The sequence below is a fragment of the Phaethon aethereus genome (genome assembly GCF_964289735.1).
Source record: "Phaethon aethereus genome assembly, chromosome: 1".
NCBI classification, from domain to species: Eukaryota; Metazoa; Chordata; class Aves; order Phaethontiformes; family Phaethontidae; genus Phaethon; species Phaethon aethereus.
Window position 1 is genome coordinate 145,855,050 of NC_138575.1, and position 22,851 is coordinate 145,877,900.

General features: G+C 37.0%; 1 protein-coding gene across 1 annotated transcript in view; it reads left to right on the forward strand.

Annotated features, from left to right (window-relative positions):
* The window catches only part of TUBGCP5 (tubulin gamma complex component 5), a gene marked incomplete at both ends in the record, with an annotated part of 29,779 nt that extends 8,388 nt beyond the window's left edge, over positions 1 to 21,391 (forward strand). The window contains 19 exons of the mRNA XM_082004955.1: positions 13 to 92; positions 565 to 700; positions 1,736 to 1,853; positions 3,288 to 3,377; positions 3,920 to 4,013; positions 4,326 to 4,572; positions 4,728 to 4,930; positions 5,593 to 5,708; positions 9,830 to 10,098; positions 11,039 to 11,237; positions 12,659 to 12,847; positions 13,818 to 14,000; positions 14,263 to 14,347; positions 14,451 to 14,571; positions 15,563 to 15,741; positions 16,494 to 16,619; positions 17,635 to 17,723; positions 20,259 to 20,359; positions 21,345 to 21,391. Coding sequence (XP_081861081.1) covers positions 13 to 92; positions 565 to 700; positions 1,736 to 1,853; positions 3,288 to 3,377; positions 3,920 to 4,013; positions 4,326 to 4,572; positions 4,728 to 4,930; positions 5,593 to 5,708; positions 9,830 to 10,098; positions 11,039 to 11,237; positions 12,659 to 12,847; positions 13,818 to 14,000; positions 14,263 to 14,347; positions 14,451 to 14,571; positions 15,563 to 15,741; positions 16,494 to 16,619; positions 17,635 to 17,723; positions 20,259 to 20,359; positions 21,345 to 21,391 — 2,672 coding nt within the window. The remainder of the gene's footprint in view (positions 1 to 12; positions 93 to 564; positions 701 to 1,735; positions 1,854 to 3,287; positions 3,378 to 3,919; positions 4,014 to 4,325; positions 4,573 to 4,727; positions 4,931 to 5,592; positions 5,709 to 9,829; positions 10,099 to 11,038; positions 11,238 to 12,658; positions 12,848 to 13,817; positions 14,001 to 14,262; positions 14,348 to 14,450; positions 14,572 to 15,562; positions 15,742 to 16,493; positions 16,620 to 17,634; positions 17,724 to 20,258; positions 20,360 to 21,344) is intronic.
* Positions 21,392 to 22,851: the final 1,460 nt, after the last annotated feature.

Below are 22,851 nucleotides of genomic sequence, written 5' to 3' on the forward strand. Positions count from 1 at the left end.
TATTTCCCTTAGAAAAGGAAGAAGAATTTGACTGGGGAAAGTATTTGATGGAAGGAGAAGAAATTTACCTTGGCCCAGGCATAGATACACCAGTAAGTAATTTCTTATGGTAAAAAAGCCAACTGTATAAGCTGGTTTGAAATTTGCGACCTGATTTGTATGCTTTGTATGACTCTCACAGGATTACCTGATATGTTGCTTCTTACATAATACCATGAAATACACACAGACCCAAGCAGCGTAACAGTAATAAAAATACTTTTGTTCTTCACCGTGTTTTGACTTAATCCTGCAACTAAACTGGTTCCTTCTGCTGAACCCTGCCTGCTCCTAATCAGAACATCTTGTATTTCTGTGATCATCTCCAGTTCTTCCATTTGTCTGGTTATTAATGTTATGTATAACTTAAACCAGTCTCTGGCAGACCTGTAGTGTCCTGATTTTACTTTACAGTGGCAGAAAGACGAAAAAATTTATGTTCGGCTTCTCAGGTCAATAGGAAGTAAATATAGATCTGTCTGTTATGTTTCACTGAAATGTACTGGGTTTTGTTGCGCTTTATAGGATTGGTCTGGAGAAAGTGAAGAGGAGGAGGACACACAGCCTTTAAGCAGGGAGGACTCGGGTATTCAAGTGGACAGGACACCTTTAGAAGACCAAGATCCAAATAAGAAAACAGTGCCTAATGTTTCCTGGAAAGGTTAGAGTAAGCTATAATTCTTCTGATATGGTCATACATACTCAAATTTAGCAAGTTAATGCGGCTTTACTTATTATTCTTTAGTGAGGTATTACATTTTAGACTTACAATTGTAGTTTTAAGGTGAACCATATTGTTCGCTACTGCTTGTTTTCTTTTTAACAGTAAAGAAGCAATATGGAAGGTTTGATATGGTTTCTTTTAATGCTAATGGAGAAGACTTCTGTTTATTTCTACAGAAATAAACATGGATATTCCAAAATAGAAATGAAAACTTGTACAGTAAATGTAGCGTGTAGTTGTATGGATATATGTAAATTTTTATTATTAAGTATCAGAATGCTGAAACAAAATTTGGTTGACAACGGAAACATTTGACTCAGTTGTGGGTATGCAGCATGGTGGTTTTTTTTTTTTTAATTTTTATGTAATTGAAACACTATTGGCTTACTTCTGAATAGCTTCAGGGAGTAATAACTGTAGCTGTACATTTTTGCACAGAATATTGTAGGATACAGGATACCTTGTATAAGAAGACTGCATAATATTCATATGTTGTATAACCAGTAGCTATCTAACTGGTATTAGGGAAAATTTTCTTGATAATCACGTTTAAGAAAAAAACATTTTTAGGTAACGTACATAGCAAAAAGGAACATAGTGACAAAGTTGGTGATATTTGGCAGTTAATTTTTTAAGTTAGCTGGATTTTGTGTATATCCTTTGAGAATTGCCTGAGACAGAAGCACGTTTTCTGAGGAAGAATTGGAAACTACATAAAACTCCAAGTTTACTTTTTAGGACTTTTGTTGCAACTTTTAGGAGATGAGGCATTGCTATGTAAATTAATTTGTGCACAGTAGTATCATATATGTGAGTTCAGTAAAGTGTGAATAGTTGTAAATTGTAACTTATTTGAAAAGCTCTGTGATTCTGCAGCTGAGCGGATAAGCTTATTAATAACTTTTTCCTGTGTTTTATAAGCATATCCTGAATAAATAAAAATACCTTAGCAACTGTCATGTGTTTTCACAGTCGGTGAACCTGATGCCCGCAGCTGGCTGGAGCAGCATGTAGTTCCTCAATACTGGACAGGAAGAGCTCCTCGCTTTTCACATAGTTTGCACTTGCATTCCAACCTAGCTGCAGTCTGGTAAGAAAACAGTGTCACTTATGTATTCCTTACCGGCATATAATGCTAAATAATGACTTTATTAAGCACCATTACTGTGGAAGCATAAAGATAGTGTAGTTATTACTGATTTAGTTAAAAACAGAATTAAAAGGGTGTGAATTAGTAAGATGAACAAATGAGCTTTTTTTTCTATTAATAGATTCTTTTCCTTTTGTTTAGTTTTTATTATGTTTGTCATATCAGAGAGAGGGTTTTCCTTTTTCAAAGAAGCAAATCTTACTGTTGAATTTTGTTTGGGTTGACCCTTATGAAGGTCTCTGAGGAGCTAATAAAAGTGGGTTATAAGTGGTCCTGGAAATGAGGAGTTCCCTAAAGCTTAACTTTTTTCTTTTGGTGCCTCCCTTACAAAGTTAGTCTTAAACACAGATTTTGTGTGGAGGAGGGACATAAAGCAGTATATCATCATGATCTGCTGTGGTTTTGGAAAGAAAATGAGAAGGAAGTTCAACTTAAAAAAAAAAAAAAAAAAAAAAAAAAAGTCTGATTCTTCCCTCTATCCCAAATTCTGATGTATCAGTAGTGTAGTAATACAGATCATTAGATTTGTCTTTGGTTCCTTAATTTAATGAATTTCTTAATCAAGGAGTTAAATTTATTTTAGTATTGGTTGGTTATCTAGCCAGTTATGAAGGAAAATTTACAGTGAATATTAGGAAATCAGTAACATAAGTAAAGCAATGCTGTTTCTGTTGCAATGTTGTTAGCAGATGTATATTTTATATCTGTGTATGATCTATAACCAGTATTACTTAATTTGGATTTTTAAATTTTGAACATGATTACATAAATGTTGCCACTGATGATATTAATGAGTCAAAATACTACAAATATGAATAATCATTCTGTACTTTGCTAAAATATTTAAAATACTGTGGAAGGTTTACAAAGAATTGCATAACAGAGGATCATAAGGGAAGGATCTCAGGGGGCTATGAAAGTTTCAATTTCTTAAGTAAACTGTTGGGCTAAAGTGTGAATTTTCTTGTATGGATTAGGGAAATTGATATTTTACTTTTTAGCTTAGTATTTTTAACGGAAAGTAACTCTATAAATTTTCACAGCATTGAATATGAAATAATAAAATAATTAAGGATCAAGAATTAAAAAAAACAAAAACAAACCTGATTTAGTACTTCAGGTATTTGCTACTTAATTGCTTGTCTGGCTGTGTGTGACTATATGATACTTGAATGCTTTCCATAGTATTTTACTTCACAATATGAAAACAAACTCTGCTTTTGTTCCTATACTTAAAATGCCCCCATGAACCTTGAGTCTACCCAGATATAATTAGAACAAAACTGAGCCTTAAGATTATCGCTTCATTCTTACTTTCAGGTGATTCAGCTGTTATGTCAGCCATTAAATTGTTTTTGTTTCCTTTTTTCTAAGGGACCACCACTTGTACACCAGTGATCCTTTATATGTGCCAGAAGAGAGAACACTAGTCACTGAAACTCAGGTTATACGGGAAACTCTTTGGTAAGAGTAACGTCAAAAAAGCTTGCATTTTAACTTTTAGTATTTCTCTCAAGGAAATGAGAGATTTATCTTTAAAGTTGTGTCTGAAGAAAGAATTATTACTGAGCTTTTAGCTTGCACCGTTGCTGGCAATAAAGATGCTGCTTATGTGTGTTAACCATTCAGATTCAGAAAGAAGAAAGTAGCTTACTACTTCTTGTATGCAGTGATTCTTCAAGTCTAGCTGTTAAGAAGAACCAACTTGTTCTTATGCTGCCCCTATGGATTTTTAATAGAGTGTCAAATTTTAGACAGTAGGTTTGAAACATCCCATGTCTGGAAATTATCTCAACTGGAACGGAACTTTAGATGATACTTGCCTGATGCCAGTGTTTTTACACTCTTGTTCTAGCAACAACTTACAGTACCAATAGCAGCATAGTTGATCTGTGGTCGCCTTTTATTTGAAGAAAAGAAACTTTTAGGCAAAGGAAAGCTAATTATTAATTATATAATTATGAGTCCATTAAGGGGGAAAAATTACTACTCTGTTTCTTTTCAAGGCTACTGTCAGGAGTGAAAAAGCTTTTCATATTTCAGCTGAATGATGGAAAAGTGGCTGTGCGGAATGATATAATTGTAACTCATTTAACCCAGGTAAGTTGTTTCTGAGTCTCAACTGAATGTATCTGTCATTAGGAAGATGTAATTTTGGGGAATAGGAAATTAAACTGCTTGTGGAAAAATTGCATTTCCACCGTTGTTCTTAATTTAGTCAAAACACATCTGACTTAATAAAACTGAATGGGCTGTTCCCCTATCTGAGAATGTGATGAAGTGATAGACATGGCAGAATATTATTATATTTTAATTCATAGAAATATTTTGTGTTTTTTAATTTTTAGGCTTTATAAAAGACAATTTTTTATTAGATAATCCTAAAAAGTGTTGGGTTTTTTTTTTTCCTAGAATTGCCTGAGATCTGTATTGGAGCAGATAGCAGCATATGGTCAAGTTGTGTTTAGACTACAGAAGTTTATTGATGAAGTGATGGGACACAGCCCGGAAAGCATAATGCATGGAACAGTTTCCACTCCAAAGAAAACAACTGAAGCCCCATTCAGAACCTACCAAGCTTTTATGTGGGCCTTATATAAATATTTCATTAGCTTTAAACAAGAACTTACTGAAATTGAAAAATGCATAATCAACAAAGGTACGGTGCAAGGGAAACAGGCAACATGCTGCGCAGATATATTTTTGAAACCGTGAAAGATGCCATGCTGCATTTTAAAACCTCATTAATAACACTGACAAAATTTGATTTTCTGTTGGATGTTGCCTTTATACATCTCTTGTTTTTTTTTCCAGATAAAACAGTCACACTTTCAATAGTAATAGATAAGTTGTCTCCCCGACTGGCACAGCTGAAGGTACTTCACAAAGTTTTCAGCACAGGAGTAGCGGAAGTGCCACCTGACACTAGAAATGTTGTACGAGCATCTCATCTGCTTAATACTCTCTACAAAGCTATTCTTGAATATGACAGTGTTGGAGAAGCATCTGAGCAAACGGTAGGGGAAGTAATTTCTTCCTTAATAGAACAACACAGGAGAAGATTTAGTAACTTAAATTTCTTTATGGTGATAGAGTACACTAGCCTTCAGCTACTGAGGATGGAGGACAAATTTCATAGGCATAATGCATTATGGGGAGGAACTGTGAGGAATGGGAGTCCAGGAGGCTGTTATGAAAGAGGGAGCTTTGAAATAGCTTTCCCTCCTTCTATTTCTACAGCTGCATAAGCCAGTTCATGCTGAAATAGAGGATTTTTACAGTAACTTGTTGATTATACTACTGAAAATGTAGTAGATGCCATTATGTCCTTTTGTTTTCCTGTTTTCTACATTATAAAACCACAGAATGTTTTATGACTATCCTTTACTGTTTAAGAGATGTTAGAGTGGAAAAAATGAAAGCTGCTCTTTGGGTCTAACTGCAATGACAAAAGTAACAAGGGGAAGCATACATTATGCATGCTTCCATTAAAACTGTAATTTTTAGTTTAACATTTTCTCTTTAAAAGACCTTAAGTGTATTTATGTGTAGCTTATAAACTATAATGGCACAATTAAGAGGTAGGTTAGGCCTTGCCATATTGCTTCTAATACTTACTATAAAAAAATTCAGCCACTTTTTAAAAAAATGTTTATTTCCACCCCCCTTTTAAAATCAGGTATCCCTTCTGTTCTCTCTCTGGGTGGAAACTGTGAGGCCATACTTACAGACAGTGGATGAGTGGATAGTCCATGGCAATTTGTTTGATCCTGCAAAGGAATTTATCATTCAGAGGTAGGGATGCTGATACTGGACACGCATAATGCTGTGCAAGTATGACTAGAAAACATGCTGTAGAACCAAGGAAGTAAAGGATGACAATAAAAGTAGGTTTTCACGTTTCTTACTTTACTTAAGTAGAATTAATTTCTTAATCATACTTTTATAACTTGTTGCAAACTTCCCATTAGGGAAGTTCCATTAGATCTGGAGCCCTACCAGGTACTGTTCTGTAATAGAAATCAATTGTTTTATTTTTTCTATCTGTAATAAATAATCAGCAGTCTGACTTTGTGTGTTGACTTTTTAAAAGCAATTAAACATTTTTCAAAACCAAGACATTTGCACAAATTACAATACTTACTTTTTATTTTTTCTACTATAGTTGTTATAAATCAATTGCTATTTAGAATTAAAATAGTCATTGCTTCTGACTTGTACTGCAAGTTAATATGGTGTCTTGAATTACATGTACATATCCTGAATATTATTTGAGCTGTTAATTCTGTTCTGTTTGTATGCAACATTTTGCTGGTCCCTTTTTTGATAGCTTGAAGTGGAAAGTAGATATAGAAATTAGAATTTTGGCTCATAATTAGAAATCCATTTTCCCCTATCTGCCAAAATTAATTGAACCTCTGTCTGTTAAGGCAGGTCAAGGTGAGCCTAAAGTAAGAGAACAGTTCTAATACTATTGTAATAAATCCTTAGTAGCTGGGATCTTTAACATCCTTATTATGTCCTACCTGACTCTTCTTTCTGTGGTCCTGTAGTTGTGTTTGCAGTGCTACCTATAGGGGTGATTTAAACTTCTATTTATATTTGTGCTTCATTTTAATTATCTAATTTAGGTTGTTTTCCATCTGACTTCAAAGACCAAACTGTGTATCTGAGGTAAACAACACAAAAAAGCAAAGTGAACTAAGAATTGAGTTTCACTTCCAATTTTTAAGCTTTCCCAGTAGTATTTGCTTCATTGTGGGTTTTAAATAAATCTGCAAGTCCGTCATTAATCATTTTGTTATTAAGGATGCATGCCACTGTGAGCAGTTAACTTCCTGGACGAATTTAATTTTAATTACTATATTTGCTTTGTTTTGGGGCTTTATTTGGTTATGCGATTGTTTTATCTCCTGTGAGATGATTCTTTATCCTGCTAAAGCTATCATCCTTTCTAGAGGTGTCTAGATAGTTTGAGAGATGAATGAGCTTATTTTATATAGTTTTGAAAGTGCTTCTTGACTATTCTAAGAGAAAGGCAAAGCACAGAGCAAAGATGATAGTGCATCGTCTGATATAGTTGCCATTACAGAAACAGGATGTTGTGAGATGACTGTCACAACTGGAGGCCTGCAGTGGATGGCTATAAACTCTTCAGAAGGGATAGGCAAGGAAGGAGAGGCAGTGGGGTAGCCCTGTATGTTAGGGAGTGTTTTGATTGTCTAGAGCTTAATGATGGTGATGATAGGGTTGAGTGTTTATGGGTAAGAATCAGGGGGAAGGCCAGCAAGGCAGGTATCGTGGTGAGAGTCTGTTATATACTACCCAGACAGGATAAAGAGGCAGATGAAATATTCTAGAAGCAGCTGGGAGAAGTCTCAGAATTACTAACCCTTGTTCTCGTGGGAGGACTTCAACTTACCAGATGACTGCTGGAAATGCAACACAGCAAAGAGGAAACAGTCTAGGAGGTTCCTGGAGTGTGTGGAAAATAACTTCCTGACACAGCTGGTGAGGGAGCCAGCTAGAGAGGGTGCCCTGCTGGACCTGTTTTTCATGAACAGAGAGTGATTGTGGGTGATGTGACGCTTGGAGGCCATCTTGGGCACAGCGATCACAAAATGATAGAGTTTTCAATAAGGATAAGTAAGAAAGGGGGAAGGGTGTCAGCAGAACTGCCACCATGGACTTCTGGAGGGCAGACTTTGGCCTGTTCAGGACACTGTTTGAGTCCCTTGGGAGGCAGTCCTGAAGGGCAAAGGAGTCCAGGAAGTCTGGACAATCTTCAAGAAGGAAATCTTAAAGGCGAAGGAGCAGGTCATCCCCATGTGCTGAAAGATGAGCTGGCAGGGAAGAAGACCGGCCTGTCTGAAGAGAGAGCTTTGGCTGGAACTCAGGGGGAAAAAAAAGGAGTGTTTATGACCTTTGGATGAAGGGGGCAGACAACTCAGGAGGTCCACAAGGATGTTGTGTGGTTATGCAGGGACAAAATTAGAAATGCCAAAGCCCAACAAGTACTTAATCTGGCTACTGCTGTAAAAGACAATAAAAAATATTTTTATATATACATTAGGAACAAAAGAGGGGATGAGGAGAATCTCCATTCTTTATTGGATGCAGGGGGAAACAGTGACAAAGGATGAGGAAAAGGCTGAGGTACTTAAGGCCTTCTTTGCCTCAGTCTTTAATGGTAAGACCAGTTGTTCTCTGGGTACCCAGTCCTCTGACCTGCAAGTTGGGGATGGGGAGCAGAATGAAGCCCCCATAATCCAAGGGGAAATGGTTAGTGACCTGCTACACCACTTAGACACGCACATAAGTCTATGGGGCTGGATGGTATCCACCAAAGGGGACTGAGGGAGCTGGTGGAAGTGCTCACCAAGACACTTTCTATCATTTATCAGCAGTCCTGGCTAACCAGGGAGGTCTCAGTTGACTGGAAGTCAGCAAATGTGATGCCCATCTACAAGAGGGGCTGGAAGGAGGATCCAGGGAAGTACAGGCTTGTCAGTCTGACCTCAGTGCTGGGGAAGGTTATGGAGCAGATAATCCTGAGTGCCATAGTGTGCATGTCCAGGACAACCGATGATCAGGCCCAGTCAGCCTGGGTTTATGAAAGGCAGGTCCTGCTTGACTAACCTGATGTCCTTCTATGACAAGGTGACCCGCTTAGTGGATGAGGGAAAGGCTGTGGATGTTGTCTATCTGGACTTGAGTAGAGCCTTTGACACAATTTCCCACAGCATTCTCCTGGAGAAACTGGTGGCTCGTGGCTTGGACAGGCGTACTCTTCGCTGGGTTAAAAACTGTCTGGCTGGCTGGACCCAGAGCGTTGTGGTGAATGGGGTTAAATACAGTTGGCGGCCAGTCGCAAGTGGTGTTGCCCAGGGCTCAGTACTGGGGCTGGTCTTGTTCTATATCTTTATTGATGATCTGGATGAGGGGATTGAGTGCACCCTCAGTAAGTTTGCAGATGATACCACTTTGGGTGGGTATATTGATCTGCTTGAGGGCAGGAAGGCTTTGCAGAAGGATCTGGACAGGGTGGACTGATGGGCTGAGGTCAGTTGTATGAGGTTTAATAAGGCCAAGTGCTGGGTCTCGCACTTGGGTCACGGCAACCCCATGCAGCGTTACAGGTTTGGGGAAGAGTGGCTGGAGAGCTGCTGGGCAGAAAAAGACCTGGGATAGTTAGTCGACAGCTGGCTGAATATGAGCCAGCAGTGTGCCCAAGGTGACCAAGAAGGCCAACAGCGTCCTGGCCTGTATCAGAAATAGTGTGGCCAGCAGGAATAGGGAAGTGATTGTCCCCCTTTATTTGGCACTGGTGAGGTCACACCTCAAATACTGTGATCAGTTTTGGGTCCCTCACTATGAGAAAGACAATGAGTTGCTGGGCATGTGCAGAGAAGGTTTACAAAGCTGGTGAGGGGTCTAGAGCCCAAGTCTTATGAGGAGCAGCTGAAGGAACTGGGGTTGTTTAGCTGGAGAAAAGGAGGCTCAGAGGGGAGACCTTATGGCTCTCTACAACTGCCTGAAAGGGGGTTATAGTGAGGTGGGTGTTGGTCTCTTCTTCCAAGTAACTAGCGATAGGATGAGAGGAAATGGCCTCAAGTTGTGCCGGGGGAGGTTTAGACTGGATATTAGGAAAAATTTCTTCACTGAAAGGGTTGTCAAGCATTGGGACAGCTGCCCAGGGAGGTGGTGGAGTCACCGTCCCTGGAGGTATTTAAAAAACTTGTAGATGTGGGGCTTAGGGGCATAGATTAGTGGTGGACTTGGCAGTGCTAGGTTAGCTGTTGGACTTGATGATCTTAAAGGTCTTTTCCAACCTAGATGATTCTATGATACTAGTAATCAAGTTTCATCTTTTGAGAAAAGGGAAATACTCAACAGCTTTTTTTTTTTCTTTGCAGAAACAAAAATGTTCCAGTTAATCATAGAGATTTTTGGTATGCTACCTACACATTGTATAGTGTGTCAGAGAAGACAGAGAATGAAGAGAAGATGAGTGATAATGCCAGTGCCAGTTCTGGTAGTGATCAGGCCCCTTCAAGCAGGCAACACACTATGGTCTCTTTTCTGAAACCTGTGCTAAAGCAAATCATCATGGCTGGAAAATCCATGCAACTGTTGAAGAATCTTCAATGCAAAGACGGCTCTCCGCAGCAGGCTGCGTCAAGAGGTGACATGCCAGTTTGTGGACTGTTGTGCCTTAGGTTATCTAACAGTGTGGGTGTGTTTTTTGTAGTAGTGTTTCCATGGTTTTAGAATAATATAAGGCTCTGTGTTGCATGTCAGTATTGTGGTTGGTAAATTCAGGTCTGACTGAAAGCACTTACTCTTCGAATGCAAACAAGTGACAAGAGCAAAGTGAATAAAGATTGAGTGTTTGCTTTAAATTTTTCTTAAACTTGTTTTCATGTGCTTGCAAAATGTGGGTTTTTTTTTTTGTTATGAGATAAATGAAAACAGCTTGTGTGTTCTGATAGTAAAGCTGTTCTGCTTTAATAAATAATCGTTTTCCATTACTAAGTGGTCAAATAATGCTGAGATAGCATTTAAAGCATTTAAAGTTTACTAATAATTACATGAAAGATATTTGGATATTTAGGATATTTATCTTGAGTGATTGTAAAACAGTACAACAGTGTAACCAAGTTGATTTTTTTCTGAAACTATTTTTTTTTTTGTTTTGCTGTTTCTTGATGTTTAGAAGTAGAGATAAGTTAAATTATTTTGGGGACACTTTAGGCTTATTTCCTCCTTTGGTGTGAGAATATAATCTATTTTAGTGAATACTGCAGGGTTGTTTCAGGTGCTAAGAATTAATTGCTTTTGCACCTGAAGAAGAAAGTTCTCTTAACAGCCTCTGAAATATTTTGTATTTCAGACGTCTGTTCAGCAATCCATTTGAATGTATGCCTAACTTCAGGCATTGGACTAGTCCTACTGTTTTAGCAATACTTAGTTAAATATGTATTTGAGTGTTTTCCTGATAGTGGTGTAAATTTAGTATGTTAAAATTTATCAAGTAAATGTTGCACTATGGTGGAGTTTTTGTAGTTCAGATTATGTTTTCTCGTAGAACAAAATCTTACTGTGGAATGTGTTGCCCAATTTAGATGCTGAACGAAAGAGTTTGTATACATTGTTCTTGGAATCGGTGCAGTCTCGCCTGCGGCATGGGGAAGAGTCTGTTCCAGATATTATTACAGAACAGCAGGCCACAAAGCAGAGCCTGATAAAGATGCAGTCTATAGCAGAAAGACACTTGGAACTGGATGATGTCCATGACCCACTGCTGGCTATTAATTTTGCCAGGTAAATGGATGATCTTCCTGCTGTGTTGTTGAAAGCAATGTTCTGCTTGGTGACATTTGGTAGACCAAACTTTTATTGCTGCCACTGCTGAAAACAAGCAAGTGCACAATAAAAAGGATTAACAATAATCAGTGACAGAAGCTACGTAAATACTATGCATGTGCTTAGTTACAGAAAAACAATTAAAATCAATGAAGAATCTGCTACTCACATCTGTTAGCGTAGAAAATAGGAGTAGTCTTTATCATAACAGGCTTTTAGCAAATAAGTGTTTGTAATAGTGAATGCTGTTGTAAAATCGAAACTTAAATGTATTTGCTTGGAATTTGTACACAATGTTATTGATTTGCACCAAGTATGTTCTCTGAAGAATGCAGCTTCAGTTGTGCTGTGCTTAAATAATTTAACTTTAAAAACCTTCAAAAATTCATGTTAATTGCATAAAAATTCTTCATTCTTCATAATGCAGGAAATCATATAGAGGTTATAAATGTCTTGGAAATCAGCAGGAAAGACAAACTCTGAAAATTTTACTTATTTTGTGATTACAAATAAGAAACAGCTATTTATGTTTTTCCTAAATACTAGTTGGTGATTTACATGTTTTCATTCCTAGGAGGAGTTTGTTTTAAAGAAGTCATAGTTAATAGTAGATAAGAGTCTGTTGCTTCCCTTGTTCGTTGGGACTATTCTATTTGTCAGAATTGATAGATTAATTCAATGTCTGACTATGAGCTAGGCTGCCTCTTACAATGTATTCAGCTAGCAAGTAGCTTTTTACAAATTATTATAATAATTTGATCCTTTCTGTGCCAAAATAATTAAACTTACCAAGTGTAGACTGCAGATACTGTCTTCCCAAGGTATAATATTACAGATAATATATAGGGACCCCATATTTAAAGTGCCTCAAACCAATTCTCCGTGTGGGTGGTGGGTTGTTTTTCGGGTGGTTTTTTGTTTGTTTGTTTGTTGTTGGGTGTTGCTTTTTTTGGTTATTGTTAAAATTTTTACTTTGTTTTTTTAATTTTATTTTCCTTTCCTGGGAAATTCATCTGACTGCTGTATATGCACAATATAGTTTGAAAAGTTCCTATAATAATGGGTTTGTTTAAGCTATATAGTGTTTGAACTTGATGTTGTTTTTCAGAATTATTTCTTGAGCAATTACATGATTACAGTATGCCATCCTTTTTTATATACTTATGCCTCGTCACACAAAAACTGTATGAAGAATCACTTAGTAGGCTTGATATGTCCTGTAGTTATGAAACAGCTTTTACTACTGCACCATATGTTTTAGAGCAGAGGATCCAGTTTTCATTAAAATCTTTGAAGGTATGACGTTTTTGTTTTATATATTGTATGAATTATGAACCTTCCTCCCTAAGTAAGTTTTGGTGGTTTTTTTTATTTTGAAGATTATATTTGGAACAGAGTGACTTTCATGAGAAGTTTACTGGTGGGGATGTTTGTGTGGATAGATCCTCAGAATCTGTGACCTGCCAGACTTTTGAACTGACATTGAGGTCTTGCCTTTATCCGCACATAGACAAGCAATACTTGGAATGCTGTGGTAATCTAATGCAAACTTTAAAGACAGATTATAGGTAAGAAAGTAGATTTGTTTTTCCTCACAACTTTTTTTAATTACCAGTGGTATGCCATATGCTAAAAGCAGGACTTTTATGTTGTGTTTCTACTCCAATTTTATAATTAACAATAAAATCATTAAGGAGGAAAGGGGGACCTAACATGATAGAATCCTGGGTAAAAACTTGGTCTGACTTAAATCAACAGCAAAGCTGTCATGTGTCTTCAGTGGATGTTCAATAGGGAAATTGTTTCAAACTGTACTTTTAATAGTGTTGACATTTGAAACTGGAAGATAAGTTTTAGGAAGCCAGAATATATTTAATATGACATTCAGTTATGATACTCTAAAATCATACAAAAGAATCTTATGCGGTATTTTTGTATTTCTTAAGAGTAAAGCAGCCTATTATTTTACCTTTCAGGTGGTTATAAGTCGTCATGCTTTTAATAGGTCTGAAATAGTTTAAGTATTTATAGTCACAGTTCTTGTGAGAGTTGGAGTGGTACTATCCTTCCTACTTTATCTGAAAAGGAAAATCCATATCATAATTTTCTGGGGCTCCATATTAAACTATCTTCGTAGACAGAGCTCTCCCTGAAATTGCATCTCCTTCCCTAAGTTCTGTTTAGGGAGAGGGACAGGATTTCCAAACTCTAAGCTACTTTTGAAAATTGCCTAGCCCGCAAGATAGCTAAATACCATGAGCATTTCCGTTGAAGTTAGTGAGGCTGTTAAGCTTACAGGAAAAAATGGCTTGGTGGTTTTGTTTTGTTTGAATGGATGTGAAGGCTTTCTGAGGGTTAAGCAAAGAATTTACTGTGGACTTCAGTACTTATTGACTTCATTCAGTACTTATTGACTTCATTCAATACTGAGTTCCCGTAGTGAAGAGTTTTTAAGATTTTAGTTTCTGTAACAGTTGTGTTTGATTTCACTTGGATGGTTAAGACTGAGGAAATGTTACATGTTTGTTCCCTGTTCAGGCTTGTAGAATATTTGCAGGCAATGAGAAACTTTTTCTTACTTGAAGCTGGAGATACCATGTATGACTTCTATACATCTATTTTTGACAAAATCAGAGAAAAGGAAACTTGGCAGAATGTTGCTTTCTTAAACGTTCAACTTCAAGAAGCAGTTGGACAACGCTATCCAGAGGACAGTTCAAGGTAAAATGCAACATCCTGCAAAATATAGTTATGTTTCTTTTATACTTACCTGTACTAATGAACTTGTGTAGCACAGTACTAATTATTGCATACTCATTACAAAAATCTGTTTTAATGAAGTTTTGAGCTATTGTCGTCTCTTCTACCCGAGTCCACCAGATTAAATCACAGTTGGTATTCAGCAGTAAGAAATAAAATAAAAAAATTAACCACTAATTTAAAACAGATTATGGCCAATTAAATCACTTGCTGCTTTTCGTAGGTTGTCTATATCATTTGAAAGTGTTGACACAGCAAAGAAGAAACTCCCTGTCCACACCTTAGATGGCTTGACGTTGAGCTACAAGGTAGTGAGCTAATATTGCTGTAGTTCTTACTCTAATACAACATTTCAAATCTGTTCTAAAGTAACTTACATTTTCTGTCTTGATTATCCTCTCCTCTTCTTAGGTTCCTTGGCCTGTGGATATAGTTATAAGCTTAGAGTGCCAAAAAATTTACAATCAAGTTTTTCTGCTCTTACTGCAAATAAAGTGGGCCAAGTATAGTCTAGATGTGTTACGATTTGATGGTAAGAAACTTCTTCAATGAAAGATACTCTTAAAAACTTGTTCTGTGGTCTGAGGATATAAATAGTCCGCTGCTTCCTGCAGTAAGTAGTATAAACCAGTCAGAATTTTGATCTGTTTTATAAAACATTAATCTCTATTAGCTTTGCAAATTAGATGTATTAAGCAGGGCATGTTTTTCGCTGCTTTTCAGCCTCAGGGACAACACTTATTTATTCATGCATTCCCTTTGTCTCTTTGATTCAGGTCTAGTTAGTTGTGCTTCATTCTTCAGACCTTGCTGTTGAAAGAAAGTCTGTCTTCCACACCCTAATGTTTTGCTTTATGTATAATCCAAATTTTTGTGAGTAATACCTTGCAAACAAGTTAAGAAAACAAGATGAAATAATGCTCTTACTTGAGATGGCAACAATGAGCCAGATAGTTTGGAATACATACTCTAAGCTACACTTTAAACATGTGGGGATTGTTGAAAGAGATCTCGTAGTGTCTCCTTCACTGGGTTAATGTTTATACTCTTCCTGTCCCATATAAAGGGGATACACACTTCATGTCCTAGAACAATAAATTAGAAAGTTGATGGGTTCATCTGTGTGTTGTACATCAGTTAAGTAATTCTCTTCCTAAAAGTATGTCGTTTTCAATTGTTTAAACTTTATGGTATGGCTTTGTGCTTGTCTTTTCCCCTTTGTGGACATAGTATACACATTTATTTTTAATGTAGATTTTTATATCCTTTCACATAATATTTGGCTCTTTAATAGCATTTCCTATTCTAGTATTTATCAAATTGCATTGTACATATACTGTTGAGCTATTCAGTATATTGTTGCTATATTTTAATAACATGCCCGAATTGCAAGAAAACTCTTGCATCAGTATTGTGTGCAGAATAATAAGTAGTAACAAATTTCAGTTTTAAGTAACATTTTAGCTATAGTTTGTCTTCGTAAGTTGTTACTTTAGTGTAATACTCTTGCCCTTTCTTTTTAGAACTAGTCTGTGCTGCAGAAAACCCACAGATTAAGGAAGGAACTTTATTAGAACAAGGAATGCTTCCTCTTTTTGGACCGCAAACAGAAAGTATAAAACAACAAATACATCGCATGTTCCTCTTAAGAGTGAAACTTATGCATTTTGTTAACAGCCTGCACAACTACATCATGACTAGGGTTTGTCTATATCACAATTTTGTTTATATTAAGAATTTGTAACTGGAGATTCTGTATTAATTTTCATTTAAAACATAAACAAAACTGAAAAGCAAAATCTTAGTCTAATGTCCTTTCTGCAAAATGATTTTGAGCTAAACATGTTTCAGTTTGAGCTTGGCAGTTTTAAATCAGTAATTCTAAAAATGCTTTAGAAGTTCTACGTGCATATGATTGACCTTTGGATATTATTAGGTTTTTTTAACTGTTTCTCCCAGTGCTAGATGACTGACGCACAATCATGTAAAAATAGGTTTCTGTAAGCTGTTACTCTGTTAAGAGCTATTATGCTTACAGAAGTGTTGCTACAGACATTTTAGTTAAATGGATCCTTCTCAAAAATCTCTAGTTCATAGATCCAAAGCATATGCATGACTTCTCAAATATAAAGGCAATGCCTGTAGATTCATATCTGCTCTACTATTGCCTTTTTTTGCCTTCAGTAAAATTAATATACTCCAAATAAGCTCCTCTGTCTGCCCTTGTGCAATGGCAATACTCCTATTTATATGAGGAATGTCATTGTGCAGTTATGAGAACAGCTCGAATTTTTTGCTATACTGATGGTAATTTGGAAGGTAAGCCTAAAATTTGAGAGGGAATAGTGAATGAATCAGGCAAGTTTAGGCTCTTTAAAAAACCTAAATATTGGAAGAGACTCATAAGCACTTGTGTGCAACATGGCATTTAATAACTATAGTTTCCTCTTTAAGATTCTTCACAGTACAGGCTTGGAGTTTCAGCATCAGGTAGAAGAAGCCAAGGATTTAGATCAATTGATAAAGATTCATTACAGATATCTATCTACAATTCACGATCGGTGCTTACTGAGAGAAAAGGTGGGTGAAAAAAAATTGGCATATTTGGTATATTGAGTTTAGCAGGACAAGAAAATAGTTTAGTACTAATTATGCTGTCTATTTTGCAGTTCATACGTACTAAGCAATATATAGGTGCTCTTGAGGAAATGGCAGCTTTTCCAGAGTTAACGTTGAGATCCAGTTTCCCTTGCAAGTCTCAGCTTAATTCTGTGAAGGAGAGAAGAAAAAATTAAATTCTAAATATTGGATTTTACATGACTCATTTGTTTCTAAGAGATGGGAATATTTCAGCAAACTGAGGCTTGGTAATATAATGAGGATTATACATACTGGAATGGCAGAAAATGGAGGTACATGAATAGCATTGTAGCCTTTTATCTCACATACTGTCTGTGCTTAGTCCTCATGGAAATAGTCAGCCATCATGAAACGAATTTGAGAGCAAATACAAAACACATCTTAAATTTGGAAGAATCACATAAGACTTACAGAATCACAGAATCACTAAGGTTGGAAAGGACCTTCAAGATCATCAAGTCCAACCGTTAACCCAACACCACCATACCCCCTAAACCATGTCCCGAAGTGCCACATCCACACGTTTTTTAAACACTTCCAGAGATGGTGACTCCATCACCTCCCTGGGCAGCCTGTTCCAATGCTTGACCACCCTCTCGGTGAAGAAATTTTTCCTAATATCCAGTCTAAACCTCCCCTGGCGCAAGTTGAGGCCATTTCCTCTCGTCCTATCAATAGTTACTTGGGAGAAGAGACCAACACCCACATCACCACGACCCCCTTTCAGGTAGTTGTAGAGAGCAATATGGTCTCCCCTCAGCTTCCTCTTCTCCAGACTGAACAACCCCAGTTCCCTCAGCCGCTCCTCATAAAGACATTGTACTTAGGAGATTTGTTTTTACAGATCACATTAAAAGGCATGGGATACCTTTGTATTGCAGCTTAATAATGAAAATGATTATGTTTAACAATGAATTTGTGACTGTTATTCCTTTTGTTTTAATTGTTATTTTAGGTGAGCTTTGTGAAAGAAGCTATAATGAAAGTGTTAAATTTAGTACTGATGTTTGCAGACCGTTGGCAGGCTGGTTTGGGGGCTTGGAAGTGAGTATACATACCTAAAATTCTACATGGTTGTAATTTTACAGCTCAGAATATGATTTTGTGATTTTTTTTTTTTTTTGTGTGTGTGTGAACTAACAGGAATTTGCTCAGTGTTTAATAGCAGATACCAGAGGCTGATTGCTATTTCTCAGCAAAAGTAAAATTTCTTCTAGATAGAACTCCACAAGTGTCATGCACTTGTGTCAGTGTATTTTCAGTATTTTCTAATTAAAAAGGTGGCCAATATATAACTTCTAAATGTTTGAAAAGATTGTAGAGCATAGCAACAAAGAGTGTTTTCTTTTCCTTCGTATTTTCTTGTAGTGGTAAAATGAGAGGTTGACAGGTTTGGTTTATGATCATGTCTCCTGGCTATGATTTAAAATTGTAGGCAGCTGGATGCTGACATTTGTTAATTGGTTTATGAACAGTGGGATTGTGTAGTTTGGCTTTCATCCTAGAAGGGAATACATTTTTGTTTTTCTTAAAAAAAAAAACAAAAACCACCAACAAAAAAACAAACAAAACAAAACCCAAAAAAAACCCCAAACCAACAACATCTAAATGTACTCTTTAAACCTCCTTATTTTTCTAATCTGAACTGTCTTAATTATAAAGCCTTTGTAAAAAAAATTGTGGTAAAAGTGTGAAGCTGTTGAAGTCATTGAAAGTTCTTCTATTGATGTTGGAGTCAAGATTTTCATGCAGAATGTCTGATTACTTTAGTTCAAATGCTCAAATTGTGAAGTTATTTATGGTCTATCCTTTTCTATAGTACCTTTTCTGTAGAAACAATCTGGGATGGGTGTCACAGTTGGGATTTTTAGAAAAGATGTGCTAATCCTTATGTGCCATGATTGCAGTTAGAAACCCACCTGTAATTTCCAAGTTAAGATTAATGTGTTAGTCTGTGAATCAGCTGCTCTTCTCTAAGCCATCCCTTAGATAAGATTAAAAATAAGATCTGATTTTTTTAGAATAGACTCTTTCAATTTGGAAGGGACCTACAATGCTCATCTAGTCCAACTGCCTGACCAATTCAGGGCTGACCAAAAGTTAAAGCATATTAGGGGCATTCTCCAAATGCCTCTTCAACACTGACAGGCTTGGGGCATTGACCATCTCTCAAGAAAGCCTCTTGCAGGGATTGACCACCCTCCTGGTAAAGACATGCTTCCTAATATCAAGCCTAAACCTCTCCCGATGCAGCTTTGAGCCATTCCCATGTGTCCTATCATTGGATAGCAGGGAGAAGAGATCGGCACCTCCCTCTCCACTCCCCTTCCTCAGGAAGCTGTGGAGAGCAATGAGGTTGCCCCTCAGCCTCCTTTTCTCCAAACTAGCCAAGCCCGAAGTCCTTAGCCACTCCTCATAGGACATTCCTTCCAGCCCTTTCACCAGCTTTGTTGTCCTTTTCTGGATGCACTCAAGGACTTCACATCCTTCTTAAACTGTGAGGCCCAGAACTGCGCATGGTTCTCAAGGTGAGGCTGCACCAACGCTGAATACAGGGGGATAATCACCTCTCTTGACTGGCTGGTTATGCTGTGTTTGATGCACCCCAGGATGCGGTTTGCCCTCTTGGCTGCTGGGACACACTGCTGACCCATACTGAGCCCGCTGTCAACCAGCACCCCCAGATCCTTTTCTGCAGGGCTGCTCTCCAGCCACTCCTCTCCCAGTTTATACTTTTACTTGTGTAACCTGCTGCTTGAAGGATGAATGATAGTGGGCAAGTCTCCAAGACTATGTCTAACACTCACAGGTTGATCTGTGGCCCTGCAGCCAGCTGGTATGGACTGGCCCACATCCATATTTTTCAGGACTAACTCTCTTTGGCACAGATACTACCTAGAACTTGGATGCCACTCTCCCGTGGCATTAGGAATTTGCTGTTTTTGGAGTGCTTTTCCAATTTGAAGTGTCAGAAATAATTTGTGAAGGCTGTTGATAAAGACTGAAAGTCAAGACATGTAGTTACATGCCTTTGGATGTGGCAGGAAAAAGTCATAGCTGATGATGAAGTGTCATCCATGTCCTCTTGGGAGAGGGGAAAAAGGAAAGGAGTGACTATTGTGAACTACATATTCTCCCTCCTCTGGTGGCACAGTCTGAAGTGGAATTCAAGAGTTGGCTAATAGTAAAGCAGTGTGGGTATCCCTGTTTTATTGTCAGTGTACGTTTACCTCAAGGAGCTCGGAAGCAATATGGACCAGGAGTGGCTGTCTTGAAATACAAAGCTACGTAGGAATAATGGTTATCAGTTGGAACCATGCAGTTCCTCATAGTTACTGTAGAGATTTCTAAGATGATGAGGAAATTACTAATGCCGTTCTGGTAGTGCTTAGATGCTCCTGTCAAAATTGCCTTTGTTTTCTAGAAGTGGTATACATAGGCATAATTGAAATATTGTAAGTTCAAGCCAGAATGCTATGCAAAGAGTACTTTTGTCATTTACTGTGAAGTTTTGGTCGTATTTTGAAGTTAAGATAGTAGCTAGCCTGTTAAGCATTCCTCTGTTAATCTGTTTCATAGGATGGAATCCATAGAGAAGATGGAATCCGATTTTAAAAACTGTCACATGTTTCTTGTAACTGTTCTCAACAAAGCTGTCTGTCGAGGCTCTTTTCCCCACTGTAAGTACATGAGGCTTTTCATATACCTGCACTTACTGGGACACAAGCTTTACTAGGAATGTATTTACGTTTTAACCCTTTTAAATGTTTGTCAGTACATCTTAAAGAACATCATTTTGTGAGGTATTCACAGAGGGACATGAAGCCATACTTCTTATGTAATGAAGCTAACTTATTTTTTTAGAGTATTCGTGCTATGGTTTTTTTTATGACAGCTATCTTCAGTTTATGTGTTTTCTTGATGAGGGGATGCTGATGTAGCCAAGCAAGTGACAAGTGGTTTTCTAAACAAATGAAACTAAGTTCTGGAGGGCATAGAAGAGCATTCTTTTTGTTGCTGTTGGATGACAGCTGTGATAGATCTTGAACAGATAATATTTTAGTATTATGGTATCTCAGCTGCAGTTGCACAGAGTTCTTGGCTCTGCCTATCTGTTGGAAGTTCCTTCCTCGGTAGCAGAAACAGCAGAAGACGACATGTCTGTGCTTCTACTTGCAGCCTGATACTAGCTTAAATTTCTAATCAGTGCCAGTTTGAGTTACGGGGGCAACTGCTGAGTGGGGTTAGCTGGGAGGTAGATGCATGTTCTAGTGGTGTCTTAAAGAGGTAATATCTGACATCACTGCTACTCGGTCTTCAAGAGCTTGTCTGCAAGAAGTGTCTGTGGGAATGGCTTACTGCATATAAACCCCCACGATGTTTATTCATTTTTTTTGTGTACAGCAGTTAGTATTTCAAACAAAGGAGCTAATTTCTTAAACGTTCTTGCAACCTGAAATAATTAATGATGATAATGATGATGAAAGTGGTGAAATACTGTATAAACTGTCGAGAGATTCATAAAACGTCTTAAATCTGAAGTGTTACAATGTAAAAAATAAACTGGTATATTTCTTTTAAAGTACAGAATGGAATATCACAATAAATGTTTGCAGACTGCTGCAAATGCAAATATTAACTACTTTTTTATGGTTTGGTTTGCAGTGGAATCTTTAGCTTTGTCGCTGATGGCTGGCATGGAACAAAGTTAACACCTGAATCCATTGAATTACTAAAGAACTGAAAGCAGCATTTTTGTTGAAATTCCCTTGTCAAAAACTGTAAGCATTTTACACTCCAGTTTGAAATGCGTATAGCTAAATGACACTGATGGTTTGGAGTTGTGTAAAGTATTTTAAAATGTAAATAATATACAGGTATTTAAATGTATTGGTTATGGCAGTATTTTTTGCTGTATGTATATGCTTCAACATCAAAAAACATGTACAGTGTAAAATTCATCCTGTGTAAACAATCTTATTTGTAAGATGTATTTCATGCAGTAGAAATGATTTTTTTTTTTAATTATGAATAATTGCTGATTTACCTTTTCCGTTAATTTTGCAGCTGTGAATAGGTCACAGGGCAGTGTGGAGTGGTGTGACTCAATTCTTATTATTCAGAAGATTGGTTGAGTTAATTTTTGGCCTTTTTTTCTCTGAAAAAAAGGCTAAGAAGCATTCATTTTATTTCCTTAATGATTCTTAAGAACTCATCGTGAACAGTTATAGCTGTTACTATAAGCTGATGTAAAAAATACAATATCAATTTATCAAAATTGATTATTTCAGACCATAAAATACCAATAGTTTTAATGTTAAATGATCAAATTCTTACTAATTTTCATTATAACTCTTGTCAGTTTATGTAGGATCAAGATTGCCATGTGTAATATATTAATTTTGACTATTGGTTTGTTGAGATGTTTCAGAGGTGGTCAGATATGACTTGACAGTTCTCCTCCTTCTAAGCCTTTGGCAAACAAACCTTACATCTCATAGCTAATCTCTTGTACAGCGTTAGATTGTAATACAGAGGGTACATTTCTAGAGGAGTAAATGTGGAATGTGTTCTACACAAGATGGCTTACCCTGTCCCTTCCCCATGGAAGCTTCTCGGTAATTCTGGCATCAGTACACCTGCATTTAAAAAGAGAAGATCAGTCATAGCCATTTACCTCTTTATTTGAATAAAGAAAAGATTTAATAATTGGAATTTCGCTGTTGTGTTTCTGCTGAAATCCAGTTGGTAACTTAAAAGTTTGAGGGCTGTTTCTGAAAGATAAATGAAGTATATTACTACCAACTGTGAGACTGTGTGGCTCACGTTATATAACTATTTTTTTCAGCTGTGAACTAGTAATTACTTTATATAAAAATTAATATTGTGGTTCTTGTTTGAACAGGAAAACTCAAAAGGTTCTCCCAAGTTATAGCCATAAAATGTTTTTAGGAAAAATAAATATTTTTGTTAAAAATATAACACTGGGAAGCTTTCTGCTGCCCCATAGCATGTTCTGCTTTGTGTGACTGAGTGGAGATTTTGCTTTGGAGAACATTACGTTTGTATTATCCTCTGCTAGCACATGACACACTCTTCCAAATGGATGTTTTGTGTGGTAGGGTGACACCTATTAACAAAAGTAATTTGTACTTTCAGTTTACCATGACTG